Source organism: Lagenorhynchus albirostris, chromosome 1, assembly GCF_949774975.1.
Source record: "Lagenorhynchus albirostris chromosome 1, mLagAlb1.1, whole genome shotgun sequence".
NCBI classification, from domain to species: domain Eukaryota; kingdom Metazoa; phylum Chordata; class Mammalia; order Artiodactyla; family Delphinidae; genus Lagenorhynchus; species Lagenorhynchus albirostris.
The window spans coordinates 148,828,906-148,848,199 of NC_083095.1; the positions used below are offsets into that span (position 1 = coordinate 148,828,906).

The window sequence follows — 19,294 nt, forward strand, 5'->3', positions numbered from 1 at the left end:
GCGGAGCACACCCTGACCCGAGGTTACTTCTGGGGAGCCGCAGTCATGGGGAGGGGATGTGATATGGTCTTCTTTTTACTCTAGATATGCCTGAGCTTTGTAAAATTGTACACAAGAACGTATTCGCGTATTACACATTTAATACATTTATGTTCATTTTTTAAAAGAAGATTCTTAAACAAACAAACATCTCAGTACAACAAAGGTGCATCGCTGCAGAGAGCAGCAGCGTTTCTCGTGGATGTGACTGTCTGTTCCAGAAACCTCAGAGTAACACCCCGCGCCCGCCCACCCTTGGACCATCATGGAACTGATGATGGAAACGTACTCTCCAGGACATCCCAGCGGGAGATTAGGAAAGTTGGAGGCGCCTCGCGGGTCGCCGCAATTGCCGCCCGCGCCCCCCTAACCCTGCGTTTAGGGAAGTCTTGACTTTGCAGCTTGCGTACCCCACCGCCGCACTGGTGCTGATGCGTGAAGGTGCTGCCGCGGCGGGCGGGGCAATCCGAGCCCGCACCCCCACCTCCTCTCCCGCCCCCTCCCCGCCGGCCCCGCCCGCCTCGCCCCCAGCCTGCGCCCCGGGCGGCCGGCCCGCCCCTTCCCCTCCGCGCGCAAACGAACCTCTCGACGCCGCGTTCCGCGGCTGCCGGCTGGGGCCGGGCGAGGGAGGGGGCTAGCCCGAACAGCCTGACTGCAGTAGTCTCCCGAGCGCGGGCTGCGCCGCCCGAGCCGCTACGCTGGGGAAGCACTAGCCGTTCGCTCACGGGCCGGCTCCTCCAGGCGCTCGCAGGCATGCAGCCCGGGAGCAGGCGGCGCGCCCCGGGCCGCTGCTGAGCCGGCCCGGGCGGCGGGGACCATCGCCTGCCGAACCCCTCCCGCCTTGCCCCGGGGCCGACGAGCGGCGCCCCGGCACCCCCTCTTCGCCCGCAGCCCCGCCAGCGCCACCCTCCGCGGGCTGCAGGGGCTCATGCAGCCGCCAAGGTAAGCGCGGGCTGGGAGCGAGACGGACCCGGCTCTTGACATCCCGGAGGCGCCGCCGCCACTTGCTCGGCGCACGACACCGCTGTGGTTCTCCCCAACCCTGCGTCTCATCTTGCTCCCATCTTGCCCAGATTTGGAGCTTTGCTGCGCCTCGATCCCTTTAGCTCTTGGCAGCAGTAAAGTTTTTGTGGTTTGGTATTTGCTCTTTTTTCCTAAAATGCTCTCCCCGGGCAGCCGGCAGCGCGCGTGGTTGGGCAGACCCGGCGAACGTCTGTACCACTGTGCGCGTGCTGGGAGCTCCCTTTCTCCCGCGCGGCCGTTGCAATCGGCCCGCGGAGCCTGGGACTGAGCGTGCCACCCGGCTGTCCAGCCGTGAACCCCATTGGCACGACTCGCCCGGCCCCCTCCTCCTGCTCTGCGCCCGGCTGCCTAACCAGCTGCAGAGTCGCGTCTGGAGCGCCTGCCCCGGGGGGCGTCGACGCGGCGCACTGTCTGAGCTCGGGTCCGAGCGGTCCTTCGCCTGGGAGGGCAGGTGCGCAGGAAGGTGAGGGGCTTGGGGTGAGTGTTTAAGGGATAGGATCCCCGAGTGGCCCTGACGTTCCTAAGTGGACAGGTGGGCCCGGCGGCCCGGGCACAGCGACGGCTGCGCGCGTGGCCCGAGCCGTGGCTCATCCCAGGGAACGAGTGGGGCAGGGGAACAGGTGTATTTAGGGGGAGGGCCGATGTGGGGGACGCTCGGATGCAATTCTTGATTGCATCCTCTTAATGTAATTGCATAAGATTTGCTCGGAGGTAGAATCAATTCCCCCAAATTGAGTTTTTTAATGGGATCCTGCGAGCTGCTGTTATGTGGTGTGGTTTCGGAAGGCGTTGGATTGTATTTATTTTATAAATCGGATGTCTTGCGATCGGATTAGGGGAAATCGCGCCATCTAGCGGAAATGGTACACTGCGCGTTTCTTTTAGGCCGAGAAGTTGGATGTTCTCAAAGTAGGAGATTCCGGCGCGTGGCGTGGAGGCAGGAACCAGCAGGCGGGTCCTGGGATGAGTATTTCTAGGTGTATTTACAGTCCGGCTGAGCGGGAGCTCAGCGACGCCCCCAGCTCCGCACGCCGAGCTCAAGGGCCAGAACTGCAGCTCGTACTGAGTGGCAGGTTGTCACCTCGAGGAGATCGTCACCTTCTCCTTCTGGCTTGAGGGTCCTCTAGCAGGAACATAACGTAAAATGTTGCCTGCCGGTGAGTCTGTGCCTGTTCTCTGGGCATCTGTCCCAGAAATCGGAAAAACCTATGCACGGACCGTTGTCTTCTCCCGTGTATCACAGATGAGTGATTTTTCAGGCGAATCTTGAGCCGTAACCCCTAGAAAAGGGATTGGCTGTGCTCTAAAGGGCAGCCGAAGGAGAGAATTGGGAAAAGTCTGGTGCAGATCTGTACAGGAAAGGTATAATATACCAAAATGGCATTTTTTTTTACACAAAGAAGAGGCTTCCTGCTGTTCCACTACCACAGCGAGTGACAAGCAGGCCTCCTTTATGAGAGGGACATGGTCTCCAGTTAGCAACTGGGGCGGACTTCGCTGGACAGCCAGCTGAGCCGACAAAGACTGTGGGTGGGGCTCCCTGTCCTTGGTGCCTGGTTTTTGCTGCCACCTTCCAGGCCAGATGATATTAGCACTGAGCTGGACTCTCCCTGTTCTGAAGTGTAGTCTGCTTCCTTGTAGAGCAGTGTGGTGTTCTCCTTGTGGGGAGGACCCTTGCCCCCTTAAGATCCTCTGAGGTGTGGTGGCGGTGAGGGAGGTCCCAGCCTCCTTTTTTCAATAGCCCTGCTCCCATCATTTCCCTCCCAGGTGACAGGTGCTTGTGCTCTGAATAGACATATGGAGTGGTGAGTGGCTTATCTGCTCACTCCCCACGCTATCTCAAACTGCCTCGCCGTTTGCAGGTGTTTATTTAATAACTAGATTTATGACAAAGAGGGTCTTGCAGTAACCTGGCATCTTATTCAAAGAGGGCTTCTCTGACCTTTGCTAAGAAACCTCTGTCTGCTTTCTTTCCTTACAAGCGTCTCCAAGGCATGACTCGCTCCATCCCCAGTGGGTGTAATAATACAGAATGGAGGATGAGAAGCTCCTGGTTAATATGACCCTTGACTTGGCTCTTCACCCGCCCTGTAGGAGCCCAATACAGGAGTTCTTAGATGAGGAGACGCAAAATAAAATGAAAAGGTAGTCAGCATTCCTAACACTGGGACAGGGAGTTTTTCAAGTCACTCTCACAGTGATGCTCGCTGCTTCTAGGAAGCAGGCAGGAAGAGGTGCTGGCATTTCCACTGCTCAGAAGAGGAAACTGATGCCCAGAGAGGTGCAGAGGAATAGCCAAGGTTCTGTGAGTTTAAAGTGCTTTTTTCCCTACAGCCTTGCTACCGAATGAATTAAACTCAAGCACTTGGTTTTACCAAGTATGGCCCCCAAATAGGGCATGCCATAGGAGATGTGTTCACCTATCTCTCCAGAAGCCTGCCATCCAGAAAAAGAGACAGGATATACCCAAATGAAACTGATCATAAACAAAGTTCAGGCTTATTGGAATCTGTTATTTCTGTGAAACAAGGAGGCACTCCTACTTAAAGATCACTGTTCTAGAACTTGACTTACAACATCCCAAGTGTAAGTTCAAACCACGTTTACGTGTCTGCAGTGTTCCTGTGGCTCTCTGGAGAATGGCTTTGCTTTTCAAACAACATTCATTGTTTATCCATTCAGCAAACATAACATAGACTTAACTTGAAGGAGACCCAGGCTTTGTCACCTGTGGTATCCAGCCCCATTCAGATGACAGGCTTCTCTTTTTCTTATTTTCACTGAATGACACCACAATTTCAGCTTCTCTTCCCTTAGCAACAGAGCTCTGAAGAGCAATGAACAGGGCAATGGAAAAAATGAAGAACTGTCTTGCCCAGGTGTGCAGACAAGGTCAGGCAGAAGTCAGTTTCCTTGGTGACAAATGAACATCTTTTAAAACGATGCCAGTTTCTTAGCCAGGTCTGACCTATGAGTAGAAAATGCTGTATCACACTAGAGCCTCTGGGTCAGGAGGCAAGAATACCCACTGAGGTGTGAAACTTCATAATCTGTGGGCAAGAGGAAGAAGAAATTTTGAGATTTGGGCAGAAATCAGAAAAAATGGTAAATGCAAGTACCTTTTATAGCCCCATTTGAAAGATTTAAAGTCACTGCTACTTGACAAACATAAATACGCATTATGTACCTTATAAAATTATTATATCCAGATTACTACTGTAAAAAATTAAAGTGTAGCAGGCACTGTTTTTGTGGAAAATAATGACAAAATTGCCGGTTGAGTTTACTTCTCATTTTTCAACTGTTTGTTTAAAGCAACATTCCAAGATGGAGAACTTTCAGGAATCAGGACCCTGGGTTTGCCAGAGTCTGAAAATCTGGCAGAAACTTGAAAACAAAAGATTCTGTCAACAATCTGGTAAAACAAGACCAATCCTTACAGATTCTGTGTCCTCCACAGGGCATAACAGAGATGAGTGGGTATGAGTACCAGTGCCCTAAAACTTGTTGATTGATATCTCACTAGGGTATCATTTAGTAGTTACCATCCGATGTGGTTTCCACTTCTGTTTTATTTTTTTGTCTTTGGAGATGCTCCGAGCTCAAGGTCTCTGCAGCAGCTTGCCCTGGCTGACAGCAACGATCTGTCCTGGTTCCTGATGATACCCACTCTATATCTGCCCTTGTGAGCAGAGATATTCTCCCTCAGTCCTCAGCAAGAGGCTCGGTACCATTACTTATTCTTTTTTTTATTGAAGCGTAGTTGATATACCACATTACATAAGTTACAGGTGTACAATATAGTGATTCACAATTTTTAAAGGTTTTACTCCATTTATAATTACTATAAAATATTGGCTATAGTCCCCATGTTGTACAATATATCCTTGTAGCTTATTTTATACATAATAGTTGACATGTCTTAATCCCTTATGCCTGTATTGCCCCTCCCCACTTCCCTCTCCCCTCTGGTAACCACTAGTTCGTTCTCTATATCTGGGAGTCTACTTCTTTTTTGTTATATTCACTGGTTTGTTGTGTTTTTTAAATTCCACATATAGGTGATAGCATACAGTATTTGTTCTTTGCTGTCTGACTTGTTTCACTTAGCACAATGCCCTCCAAGTCCATCGATGTTGCTGCAAATGGCAAAATTCCATTCTTTTTATGACTGAGTAGTATTCCAGCATGTATATATATCACACCTATGGTTGCTTCCATATCTTGGCAGTTGTAAATTGTAAATAATGCTGCTATGAACATGGGGATGCACATATCTTTTAGAATCGGTGTTTCTGGTTTTTTTCAAGTATATGCCCAGGAGTGGAATTGCTGGGTCATATGGTAGTTGTATTTTTAGTTTTTTGAGAAATCTCCCATTACTTCTTCTTAGCACACTTATTCTTCTCGAAGGTGGATGCAAACAATTTTTCGTCCTCTTTAGGAGTTTTCTCCTTGATGACTTCTTTAAACGAGACCAGGTGGAAACATAGGAACACACAAAGACTGACCCATAATGGCTTCCTAAACATCCGTCATGGTATAAGCCTTGTCGGTTACAATGTGAACACTCCACCTGAGAATTCAGTCTCCTGACAGACTTTTTAATACATTTCCCAATTGATCTGGACCACAGTGTGTATTTTCCTCCAGGTTCGCTATTTAAAATCCATGATATCTAGTTGTTCAAGGTGCTTTCACCATTTTATCCTCTTCATCAAAGTCCAATCCACTTGTGAGACTACCACATCTCCCTGGTTACCCCTTGCAGGAATGCATTTACCTGGCTGTCAAAGAGGCTAGCTCAGGAAACATCTGCTGGGCCATCACAGTGACTTGGAAATTTGCTGCCAGTGTGCATTTTTGGCCCCAGAATAGAATAGAATAAAATAGAATAGATGACTCTTACAAGAACAAGTCCCTTGGACTGCTGAGGGTGCAGCTAAGCTACCCCATGGTATTGCTGCCTCTGCATCCATTTTGTTTGGCCAAGTGGCCTGTGAGGACCTTAAATTGACACCAGCCCCCTCATACAAGTGCATGCGCTAAGTAGCAGCCAGCCCTCGTGACCCACAGTCTCCCCTCCTCCCCAGGGCCTACCCCTTGTGCACCCGTCAGCTAAGATCTCCATCAGGCTCACCGAAAGCTCACTCTTTTGGTTTGAATTGATCTATCTGGCCTTAGCTCAGGAACCCCAAAGCACTCTGCCCACAGACCCTAATCAAGACATGTGCCACAGGGCTTCCCTGGTGGCGCAGTGGTTGAGTGTCCGCCTGCCGATGCAGGGGACGCGGGTCCGTGCCCCGGTCTGGGAAGATCCCACATGCCGCGGAGCGGCTGGGCCCGTGAGCCATGGCCGCTGAGCCTGCGCATCCGGAGCCTGTGCTCCGCAACGGGAGAGGCCACAACAGTGAGAGGCCCATGTACCACACACACAAAAAAAGACATGTGCCCCAGGTCCTGTTTTCTGTTTGCACTGGGCCTTGACTTCCCCATGTGGCCCCTAGAAGTGCACCAGGTACTTCCTCCAGGACCTGTGAGTAATGAACTTCCCTATTTCAGTTTCTCTCGTGGTCTGCAGTTGAACCCTGGCTCACCATCCAGCACCTTGTGCTCCACTTGACAAGTGTGAATGTGACAGATTCATAACAGAAGAGCACGTGGAAATGCATATTTCACTCATAGAATCGTAAAAACTACCAGCTTTCTTCAAAACAATTGGTACCTTGAAAAGGATAAGAATTAATTGGAAAGAATAAGAATTAATGTTTGTTTGGAAGTTTTGGTATATAACTTTCATTTACATTTAATTTAATATCCTTCATGGAAGGAGGTAGAATATAAATAATAAATAGATTTTTAATACAATTGCACTTTCTCAGATGGGCTTCCATTTATGCAAGCAAAAAGAAACATAGAGCTTATGGGTGTTCCCTGGTGGTCTTGTGGTTAGGATTCGGGACTTTCACTGCCATGGTCTGGGTTCAGTCCCTGGTCGGGGAACTGAGATCCCGCAAGCTGTGTGGTATGGCCAAAATAAAAAGTAGAGAGAGAGAGAGCTTTGAGTGCAGACTTACCTGTAGACGGGATGAGGCTCATGAGGGCTTCCCCTCACAGGTCCAGACCTGCTAATGACCCCTCACTCCTAAGGTTGGTAATTCATTCTGCCCCAGAGCAAGGGATTCATGGGAGTTTAATTTGTGTTGTTTTACATCAGTCAGTGCAGCTAAAATAGTTTGAAATTCAGATTTCAGAATACTGATTTCAAAGTGCTTCCCTTACTATCCTGAGGCATACTTGTTTTTGTATCCTTGGGTATCTCAAGATCGTATGGTCAGGAAAAGCTAGAGGCCACCCTCTTCAATGCTGTGAGGGTTTACATTGCTTTTATTTTTCTCTGCTAAGAGCATTTTGAGAAAGGAGATCCCTAAACTCCAAGCATCTGATTTCTTCATGAGCAAGTGGATGCTATTGGCAGAGTCTACTGACTTCAGGGGTTCATTGCTAGGGAGCATACTGCTCCCTACATACACACACCTGGGCCAAGAGCCAATGAGGGCAAAGCAAACCCAAGCCAAAACGGCACCCAAACCAAGATGGCACGTAAGTCCTCCCTTTCTGGGTCAATGACCAATCTCTAGGGGTGGAAGCCCATCTGGCTTTGAATTTAATTAAGACATGCTCTGAATAGCTTGAGGTCTGAACGGACTGCGGTGAATGGATACTGTAGATAGATTTACCTAAACATCTTGTTGTATTATATTTACCTGTCACTCAGAGGCTATTAAGTCAGGTAAGCACTCTATGAAACCTTGACCTAAAGATACCATTTAACATCCAAAAGAAAGAAGAAGAATCTATAAGTATTTCAACTTGCATAAGTTTTTAGGGGGGTAGGGGAGATGGTTCAGGAAAATTTTTCTTTCCTTAAAACATTTTAATATTTTAGTTTGTTTATGGAAAACAGTGTATCTCTAAACATGCTCACATCTCTAATGAATGACCCATCATTATACATATGGAGCATAACAGGAAAAAGTAAACCCCAGTGAAGATGAGAAGTAGCTGTGATTTGGTGGGAAATACATTGGACTTGGCATCACAAGGCCTGGTTTTGAGCCTCTCTCTGCCATTTATATTCTTGGTGACCTTGGACAAGTCACATAATCTCCCTGAGTCTCAGTCTCCTCATTTTGAATTGGAGACAGCTGTGCCCATCCCATAGTTGAGACCACCCTACAGTTACGTGGGAGACTTTGTCTTATAGTGGTTGATCAATAAAACTGGAGTATAACTGATCATGCACTTAGAACCCACCCAGAAGTCAAGGTTATCTAAAAGTCCTTGGGCACTAATTCGAAAAGATACGTGCACCCCAGTATTCATAGCAGCGCTACGTAAAATTGCCAAGATGTGGAAACAACCTAAGTGTCCACCAACAGATGAATGCATAGAGAAGACATGTCATATAGATAGATAGATAGATAGATTAGATATAGAGATATATATACACACACACTGACATATACATTACACACAATGGAATATTAGCCATAAATAAAGAATGGAATTTTGTCATTTACAGCAACATGGATGGACTTGGAGGGCATTGTGCTAAGTGAAATACGTCAGACAGAGAAAGACAAATACTGTATGATATCACTTATATGTGGAATTTAAAAAAATACAACGAACTACTGAATATAACAAAATAAAAAGAAGCAGACTCACAGGTATAGAGAACAAACCTGTGGTTACCAGTGGGGAGGGGCTGGCAATACAGAGCTGGTGGAGTGGGAGATACAAACTATCGGGTGTAAGATAGGTTACAAGGATGTATTGTACAACATGGGGAATACAGCCAATATTTTGTAATAATTGTAAATGGAGTGTAACCTTTAAAAATTGTATTAATATTTTTTTAATTTTTTTTAATTTAAAAAATGAAATAAAAGTCCTTGGGGAACGCTACAGATTTCCCCACTGTCCCCACGCATACAAAGGCTGTAGCAGAATCAGGTACCTAGTAGATACTTTGTTACAATCAAAACAATGGTTCTTATCCATGATATAAAACTAACATTGGCAACTACTTATCAACACTTACTCTATGCCAGGCATCTGCTCTAAATTTTCTATTGTTGTGTTAACTCATTTAATCCTCACAATAATCCTCTGAGGGAGCCAGAGTCTATCCCCATTTTTCAGATGAGATAACTGAGGTTTAGACAGTCTGTTCAGACTGCATGTTCTTGGCCAGCATGCCATATTGCCTCTGTTATGTAAAAGTGCAGACATTCCCTCAGCCTCCAACAAATTGAAAAAAAGAATACCATCGTGGTAGAGGCTAATGTCACATAAGCAACACATTTGTTCTTTCTCGATTGGCACCCTTCCCCACCGCCCATCAGCTGGGGATCTTCTTCATTTCAGCTTTGCATTAGCCATTCTAAACAATTTTGAATTTGATGAATAACTTGGTCCTCTGTTCCTATTGCTAAATGTCTGTGGTATTTGTGCTCGGCACCGACTTGTTCATTAATCCAAATACTGCGTCCTTCTGCTGGTTGGGAGAGAGACGCAGACTCGCTGATCAATTCAAATAGTTGCCATTTGGTGGATAAATGGGTCCAAGTTGGTTCTTCTCCCAAGAACTTACTGGAATGGGGAGAAGTAGACACTGGGTGGTCTGTCCTCCCTTACAGGAACCTGGTGCATCTCAGTATGGGTACCCAGAAGTTGCTTTAAAACAAGACGTTAGTAAATGTTTACAAGGTGTGGTTTCAGGTATACAGTAGTATTGCTGGGTATGACTGCTGAAGAATTTCATGCTGACACTAAAACATAGAAGTGTCACTTTTCAAATAACATTTCCTACTTGCTCAGCAACATTTCGCTTGGGAGAACCCAGAAATGTTCCAGATGAGGCCCCAGGATGGGTCCTCAGAGTCAGGTATGGGCAAGGCCAGTTAGTTACAAAGCCAACAGTAGTTCACTGAGTTCCTAGAGATACCAGACCGTGAAGCTGGGAGACCGCCCACCCCCCTGGGGGGGCGGTGGGATGTGGCGGGCAGCCAGGCCACGATTCTGCAGATTGAGAGGCTGCGGGTCCAAAGGTAGGAAAGGACAGGGACCACACAGCTAGAGTTAGAACTGCTCCAAATCCCAGGTCTCTCTCTTTCCCCACATCCACTGCAGTGTCTAAAAACTCTCAATCTCAACACCGACAATGAAGCAATTCACAAATACTATCACTTTCGTACTGGGCTTTGTAGGCAGAAGAATTTGCAACTGTAGACCAGCTAGTAGGTGTGCACTGGAGTCGCAGACAAGAGCTCAAGAGGAAAGTGAGGAAGACTTTCATACATGAAACTCCAGCTATGTACTAGCTTATAATCCCAGTTAGCAAGGAAGGGGAGAGGTATCAAAAGAATAAATGAGGCTGCCCCAGGAGCTTACTGAGAATCTCAGAGGTCAAGAAGGAGAGGTGCGAAGGACGGAAGGAGGGGCTTAAATTATGGAAATGTGACCTCAGAAACTGTTAGCATGTCATCAGGAGGGCTCCAACCCAGCCTGGGCTGAGGCTGGGGGACCTCAAAGGGAGTCCTTCCTTCTGTTCTGAGTAAGAGGATGAGTACAGAGATGCACGAGGGTCAGTGGAGGCAGAGAGAAGACCAAACATCTCCATGCCTGGGAAGGAGTTAGTGAGCTCATCAGAGGTGGTGTGACAGCTGGGAGTCACCCAGACCTGCCCAAACCCCACTCTGCCACCAAGCCAGCTGGGTCACCTCAGGCAGGTTACTTGCCTTCTGCAGTGTAAATTGGGGTAAATGAGGGTTGTCTGACTTATGGATGAGAGAAGAGAGAAGACGTGTTTTCGAATGAGAATTGAAGTCCAGGAAGAGAAGAGGATGTAGTTTTAAAAGGCATTTGGCATTCCTCATATGGACTATTTTATTTTATTTATTTATTTATTTTTATTTATTTTTTAAGTGAAGTATAGTTGATGTATGATATATGTTACAGGTGTACAATATAGGGATTCATAATTTTTACAAGTTATACTCCATTTATTGTTATTACAAAATATTGACTATATCCCCCTTGTACAGTATATCCTTGTAGCTTATTTTATACTTAATAGTTTGCACTTCTTAATCCCCTACCCCTATATTTCCTCTCCACCCTTCCCTCTCCTCACTGGTGACCCCTAGTTCTCTGTACCTTTGAGTCTGCTTCTTTTTTCACATGGACTGTTTTATATTTAAGTCTACCTCTACATACGTACATCCCCTTTGGCTGGGGAACTCAGTTCTTCTTGGAGTCCTCAGCTCCTGACATAATGGAGGGACTCATAGGGCTATTTCGCTGAAAGTCAGAATGAAAAAAGGAAATACCCACTGGGGAGGGAGCAGTTGAGGGCTTGCTAATACTTTTTGGTAAAATGGTAGCTAGCTACATAGATAAATAGGTTGATTGATGGATTGGTTGATTTTTATGTGTGCTTATGTGCATATGGAAATATCTAGAAAGATGCACATGAAACTGTTGATAGTTATGGCCTCCAGGGATAGTCACCTGATTTCATTAACAGGAAATTGATTTTTGAACATGTGTGTATATTACTGTTTCAATTTCTTGAAATAAATTTGATGTTAGATTGAAGGAAACGGAAAGTCCAGAAAATTTGTTCTCCTAGCATTTTGTTTTTTTTAAAAATCCCTTTTATATCTTTCCAGCATCATGATATGCCCATGCCTACCAAGCAGGGGTGTGCTTCTGGAAGCTTCTGAGGTGGACACTCCATGCTGATGTCCCATGCCAACCTGGTCCTCCAAAGTGGACCCCTGAGCAGGGATGTTGCTACCCCACAGAGCAGTCTGATGTGATTTGTCCACAAGGTGGAATTTTGACAGATGTGTACCAGACAGTATGAGGCCAATGGTGACACAGTTGTCACCAGATCTGGTACTAATGAAGTCTTGCTTTGCAGTCAGTGGTCCAGTTCGTTAAAGAAGCTACTGACGAAGACCCCCATTCTAAAAGATTCTTCAGCCTGGTAAAGTCCCAAGTTAATTTGAGGCAACAGGGATGGGGAATAAACGTGGGGCTCCTGAGACACCGCACAATCACCCCTCTCAGAGTCCTCAGAGCTAGAATTATTTGTCTCCACATCTGCCTGCGCCCCTGGGCTTCCTGGGGTTGGGGGGGGAACTGTCTGCTGCTTATCCGAAAACTCCCAAAACCCACTCAAAGCCTAATACTCAGTGAATGCTTGTTGAATGAATGAAACAGAAAAACAAATAAATTAAAAGAATCTGCCTTGCATGTGCGAGTGGGGCGGGGGGGGGGGGGTGGGTCGGTGGGGGGTGGATCTTAGTAACCTGATCACAGACATTAAAAGACATGTCCAAGAGCAAATAAAATCTGCTAATGTTTTAAATCCATTGAGAGAGTTCGAAGAGAAAGTGACATATCTCTTCAGTTTCTGAAGAGCTGTTGGAATGTCAGGGAAATGTGTGTTTCAAAAAACCATTAAAATATTGGAATAAAATCCGTATGTTTTAATTACTAAGAATAAGCGTCCCTCAGGGTGAGGGACAGAGCTCATAAGCCACGGAAGTAGTGTGCACACACAGAGAAAGTAAAGCTACAGCAAACAGACAAAACCAAGATAAGCCTAAGGGGGAACACATTGGACGGCTTTCCGAAATCCACAGTAAAGAGGTTCCTTGATGCCAGGGTAAGGACAGTGAGACCCAAAAATGCTTTGGAAGAAGAGAAGCAGGGAGATTCCTAAATTGTCATGGAAACAAATAGGTCAAGGACAGCCTGTGGCCCTCTACCCCAGGAACGTCTGGAGAGAAGGGAGCAATGGCAATTAAAGATGGCAGTCATACCCTTGTGGCCAAAATATGCAACTTTCCTTCCACACCTGGCCTGCACCCAAGGGCGTACATGCTGGGCGCCCTGCCCACAAAGGAAGCCCACCTATGCAGGAAGGGTCACTTTTAATAACCACTTTGTGGAATAGATACTAAAAAAGTAGTATCAGCAAGCATTTTGTAAAGTCCTAATTAACTGGCCAAAGCACAACACGCTTTCTGAAAAGAGAACATGAAACTGGACCAATCTGTTAGCATTCCTTGAGGAGGTAGAAACAGGTCTGGAGAAACCCAGGGATGAATTATGTTTAAACGTTCAAAATTCCTTCTGACAAAGTTCCACCCCAAAGGTCATTTCCAATAGTAAATTCCTCCAAAACATAAAGGGAAATCTCCATGGATCGGAATTGTCCTTAGAGACAGGAAAAAAAAGAGGATAAACAGGTACTTTTCTAGATGAAGAATTATAAACAGTGGGGATCCCCAAGGATCACTGGTGCTCCCAGACTTTGTTTAAATGTCCATAGATCATCTGGAGGAATGACTGGTTCCAGGCCTGCAGATGAAATGGTTCCAGGCTCTCCAGAGAGATGGCAAACAAATGGTGATTAACTGCAGGACCAGTTTATGAGTTTGCAAGAAGATACATATTAAGCTTTTGCAGGGGCAAGCCTCAGTTAATACATTTAGGAAAACAACCCAAATTACAAAAATAACGGACTGTGTCCAGTCTGTCTATAGCCCCCAAGGGATCTTGGGGGTCTTTGCAAAATGTTTGTTTGCCCAAGACTGTGCAGGACCAAGAGTTCAGAAATGGTATTGGAAACTAAGCCAAAAATAGTCTTCTCCCTGGGCTCTACCCAAACCTGGCAGTTTTATGACCTTCTCCTAGAAAAATGTCTCAAAACTGTAGAAAGGTGAGTAATCACCCAGGCAGAAGGCTTTCCTGAGAAGCTGGGCTGCTTTGTTCTTTAAGGACGTCAGTGTGGAAAGATGAAGCCAGAAAGGTGATATGATCAAAGTCTATAAAACCTTAAAGGTTATGCAGAGATTGAGCAGCTCTGGTTCATCAAGTCTGAGATGGACAGACCCAGTGTAGCCTTTGAAGTTTGAAAGAGGATTTTGAGGGGCAAATTACAAAGAAGGATTGGGTCCCACTCTGAGTTGTAAATGAAGCAACTGAGTTCCTCAAAATGTGGTATAGGGCAAAATTTTTTCAAAGGTGGAGAGTGGAGGGGATGGAAGTAGGCTCAAGAAATGTTGCCAGTAAATGGATAATGGATTAAGAGCCATCAACAACACATCCCTGCACTTCTGAGGATGGCTAAAATACTTCTTGGGACCAGTTGGACCTTAGCTTCCTCCTGATTGGTCAAGAATCTGTGCATAGATGTGAGAGGAACCAAAATCAAACCAGTTTCAGCAAAACAAGGACTTTGTTGGCTCCCATAGCTGGAGCAGGTCCTCGTGGAGCTCCGAGGAGCTAAGAAGGAGCTTCAGGGAGAATCACGTGCTGAAGAGTGGCATGGAGATGGTTAGCCCTGAAAATCGCCATCAGTCCCTGAAGAGCTCACCAGACACAACGCAATTTTAGTATAAACAGTATGCCAACTCTGCAAACACAGCTTCAACCCACAACACTCATCAATACTCACCTTCCCGTCAGATTACTATCCCCAGACCCATCCTATGGAGGAATCAGAGATCAGAACTGGGAGCTCCCTCATGGCAACAGTCTCAGGACAGATTCTGATTGGTCATCTTGGGTCATGTGCCAGTCACTGCTTTAATGAAATCAAGTATTAGGTTCTCTGTCTTGCCTGGACTTTAAGTCCAAGAGGATAAACTGATTGACTCATCCTGGGTCTTATGTGCACCCACGGTTGATGGAGGGTGATGGAACTTAGAACCTACAAGTCCCTACACATTAGTCACCCAGGAGAGCTGACTAAAAATGCTGATACCCAAGGCTCTTCCTCCCGGGATCCAGATTCAGCTGCTCCGAGTGGGGCCTGGGCATTTGTATTATTGTTAAATCCCCCATGATGATCTCCCAAAAGAATATACCCCTCTCCTTTGTGAGGCTCTGGGTGGGGCTCCCAAGTGCTAAAAATGCACACCCTAGCAGAGCATGTGCTGGCCTTTCCCAGGCTTTCCCAGGCTCCTGCTTTCTCTTTCTGCAGCCTCACCTCTTTCTCCTATAGCCATCCTCAAGCTTTTCCAGGTCCTCAGGCAAGCCACACCTTGGTACACGGTTTCTTCAGTGTTCCTCCTACCTGGAAGCCCTGCCCTCCTCCTCCTCCCTTGCCCACCACCTTCGCCTGGCACATTCCCAACTGGGAAAACTTCCCTTCCCACGCTGCACCCCAGGCTGGGCTGGAGGCCCCTGGCGCCCGTGTTCTGTGCCTCCCCGACAGCGTCTGTGTTATGCCTTATTGAAAGTGATTGTTAAGTTATCTGTCTTGACTTTAAGCCCAGTGTGGACTTGCACCATTGGAATGAAAGGCACATACAGCACGTCAGGGGTGGGGTTCGGTGTGCTTGGCTCTGCCGTTCATTAGCTGGTAATTGGGTGAGTACTTAAACTCACTCAGCCTCAGTTTCTTCATCTGCAAAATGGGGATAGTAATAGAACCCACCTTAGCTTAAAGTGTCTAGAAATGTAAAGCACTTAGCCAGCACCTGACATAATGTAAGAGCACGCTGAAACATGAGCCATTATTACTATCATTCTTAGTGAAAACGAATCCTTGAAGATACCTCACAAGATACACCACCCTTTCGGTAAAGCCCTCCCCAGGTAGTTAGTTGTTCACTCCTCACCTGTTTTACCCCTCACCTTCCTCTAATACCTGTTTCTACTAGCAGTTCAAAGATAGGAGTTATCTTATTGATTTCTTTATACCCCAGGGACTAGCATGTACTAGTCCTAAATATGTATTTATTGACTGATGACTCAGGCCCTGCATTTGAGAACACCCTGTTCATACCCAGAGGCAGGGGAAGCCAGACTCCTTCCCCACCACTGCCCCTGGGAGGGCTTCAACCTTATGTAAACCTCGCCTTTCAGAAGCTCCCTGCTCCTTCATCACACAACCCCACCCCCCGAAAATGGAGAGGGAGAGATGGTGGGGCGAGGGTTCAGTGGTGGGGCCTCCACAGCCAGGACTGGCGGAAAGGGAACAGGAGCATGAAAAGGTCTCTGCCCCTCCGCCCAGGCTGCATCCAGGGGAGAATGCATAAGTGGTGAGACTCTATAATGAGAGCTGTCAGTCTGAAGTCAGCTACACTTTGCCATACGCGTGCCTCTCACTGTAGTGGCCTCTCCCGTTGCGGAGCACAGGCTCTGGACGCGCAGGCTCCGGACGCGCAGGCTCCGGACGCGCAGGCCCAGCCGCTCCACGGCATGTGGGATCTTCCCAGACCGGGGCTCAAACCCATGTCCCTTGCATCGGCAGGCAGACTCTCAACCACTGCGCCACCAGGGAAGCCCTGAAGTCAACTACACTTTGATTTAAGTGAGTTTCTATGGCAAATAGAGTGCTGAGTTCCAAAACCCAACATTTCAAGAATTTCTTATTTTTGCAAAGATTTGTGGAGTTGTCAATAAGCTGGTTGGTTTGGCCGGTATAGACAGATTCCTCAAGGTCAACACAACCTCATATTGCTCTATTTGTAGCTGGATTTCTCTTCATAGTCTAAACTGTGTAAAAGCCAAATCTCTACTTCTGTGATGTCCAAATTCAGCCTCATACATTTTTCCTCTGAGAAGGAAGTCCTTTTCGTCCCTTTCCCAAATGATTTGCTTATGCCGTAGGAATTGGATCTCCTCCCAAAATGACAGCCAGTCCCCTGGCCGGAAGGCTGGGGAGCTCCCATGGCCCAGGGCCCCTCCCAGATGGTGTAGGCACACCTCGTTTTATGTGCTCTGTAGATACTGCTTGCTTTTTTTTTTTCTTTAATTGAAGGCCTGTGGCAACCCTGTATCCAGTAAGTTTATCCATGCCATGTTCCCAACAGCATTTGCTCACTTTGTGTCTCTGCGTCACATTTGGGCAATTCTCTCAATATTTCAAACTTTTTCTTTATTGTTCTGTCTGTTACGTGATCAGTGATCTTTGATGTTACTCCTGCAAAACGATTCCAGCTCGCTGAAGGCTCAGATGATGGTTAGCATTTTTTAGCAATAAAGTTTTTTAAATTAAGATATGTATACTGTTTTTTAGACATAATGTTACTGCACACTTAACAGACTACAGTATAGTGTAAACATAACTTTGATATGCACTGGGAAGCAAAAAAAATGTGTGGGACGTCCTTATTGCATTAGTTGCTTCATTGCGGTAGCCTGGAATGGAACCCTCAAGATCTCCAAGGGATGCTTGTATTCAGTTGCAGTCTTGGGGTGACAGTATTATCAGCCTGCCCCTTACAGACAAAGAAACTGAGGTGTAGAAGCTGCAGCCAAAGGTCCACACTCTTGGGCAAGGACAGCACCGGGAGGGCCTGCTTCCAGGCCTTCTGAAGCCTGCACAGCCTCTCTGCTGGATCCTAAGCCACGTTGTACGACCCAGAGATGCTGCAGCTGTGGTGGTGGTGAATTTACAGTCGGGGCTGCTGGGAATGCTAATGGATCCTTTCTCTCTCATTAGCGAGAAGCTTTAGAACTAACTTGTGTAAGGCAGGATCTAGCAAAGGGTGTTCATTGGTGGACCTCAAAGGTGCCTGTGTACAGTCTGGCTCTGTGCCTGCCTCAGTGTGCCGGGGCTGTCCTGTGATTCTAGAGAATAAATGGTGGATCTGGCTCCTGGATGGGCCAAGCCTGAGGAACGCGAACCGCGATCTGGATTTTGAGGTGGTGGCCTTTCACTGGACAAACCTGTAGCATTTTGCCAACGGGGGCTTAAAATGAATCCCGGTTTGGGGAAATGATAATTAGACAGAGCCTGTTGGACTGAGACCCTTTTTTTTTTTTTTTTTTCTGTACGCGGGCCTCTCACTGTCGTGGCCTCTCCCGTTGCGGAGCACAGGCTCTGGACGCGCAGGCTCAGCGGCCATGGCTCACGGGCCCAGCCGCTCCGCGGCATGTGCGATCTTCCCGGACCAGGGCACGAACCCGTGTCCCCTGCATCAGCAGGCGGACTCTCAACTACTGCGCCACCAGGGAAGCCCCGTGAGACCCACATTTTTGAGGGAAATACGGTGGCACCCCAAATTGTAAAGCCAGCAGTAGCCATCACAGCATTTTGCCTTAAGGAAACAGCAGCTTGTTTTTGCCCCATGGTGCGGTGCTTGAGGCGTTAGTCCCCTTTCGTACTTGTTTTGTAGAAGCCAGATTCAGAAGTACTACTGCTTTGGGTTCCATCTACAGACCTAGGGTCCTCTTCCCCTAGCCCAAAGCTTTCTCCTTCAGAGCTTCACTCCCCTCCCAGCAGGCAGAGTCCTAAATGCAGACGCAGCCCTGCAGCCTCTGTGGCCTTCAGCAAGTGAGGACTGCCATAGTGCTTAAAAGAAACATCTAAATTGGATAAAAACTCAGAATTTTTTCCAAAGAACCAGATGAGTTGGCTTGGAAGTGAGGTGAGGGGGGCCAAAGGAGCAATTGGTTTGACTAAAAACACTTGCTCTGGCGTATTTGTGTTCCATCCAAAAGATGCTTCTCAGGGGAAGTGGCCAGTCTTAAATATCCCAGCAGCGGCAGGAGAGCTGCGGGGCCTAGGGAATCTTGGGGAGGAGACATTTTGCTCCTGGAAAAATAAGTGACCAAGTTAAAGGAAGTCACCACCCTGATGCTCTCCCAAGAGCGGCCTTGGTGGCCTTGCCCTGGCGGCGCCGAGCGTCCAGGCCCTGCGCACCGCGGGGCCCGCTGCATCCACACCTCCTGGGGTGGCAGCTGCCCTGCCGCCTCCGTCAGGCTCGCAGGCCCCCGACTCCGGAGCGCGGCCAGTACGAGTCCTGGGGCAGCAGCGAGGTGCCTGGAGGGGATGCTGGAGGTGGCCGAACCCAGGCGGGGTGGGTGGCCCGGGGCCAAGGGAGGGGCGTGAGGTAGGGAGGGAGCCTCGAGGTGCTTTAGTGGCCGACATCCATTGGGCCATCCCGCCCAACCCCGGACAACTCGGAAGCGGATTTTTCAGCCTCCTGCACTGGGGACACATCTGAGTGAGAGCAATGAGTCGGGGTGTCGGTGGCGTCTTCGGGACAGCAGTCTAGTTGTAAAGGGATCCCGGGGTTTTTCTCCAAGCTCAGTTTCTACTTGGGTTGGATACGTATAGGGAAGATGGGGGAAGGGGGCGCGGCCGTCCTTGCTCTCTGCCGGCCTTGACTGTCCCGGGGCATTTGGGCCTTTT

At 47.7% G+C, this 19,294-nt stretch overlaps 1 protein-coding gene across 4 annotated transcripts in view; it reads left to right on the forward strand.

Annotated features, from left to right (window-relative positions):
* Nucleotides 1–589: 589 nt before the first annotated feature.
* The window catches only part of RGMA (repulsive guidance molecule BMP co-receptor a), a 44,366-nt gene continuing 25,661 nt past the window's right edge, over nucleotides 590–19,294 (forward strand). Inside the window, exon 1 of one of the 4 annotated variants that reach the window (XM_060155985.1) lies at nucleotides 590–981. In XM_060155985.1, coding sequence (XP_060011968.1) covers nucleotides 968–981 — 14 coding nt within the window. In that variant the 5' untranslated portion in view covers nucleotides 590–967. Of the gene's footprint in view, nucleotides 982–18,899; nucleotides 18,919–19,059; nucleotides 19,107–19,294 lie in introns of those variants that run through there. The other 3 variants (XM_060156013.1, XM_060156006.1, XM_060155993.1) reach the window with 3 other exon arrangements.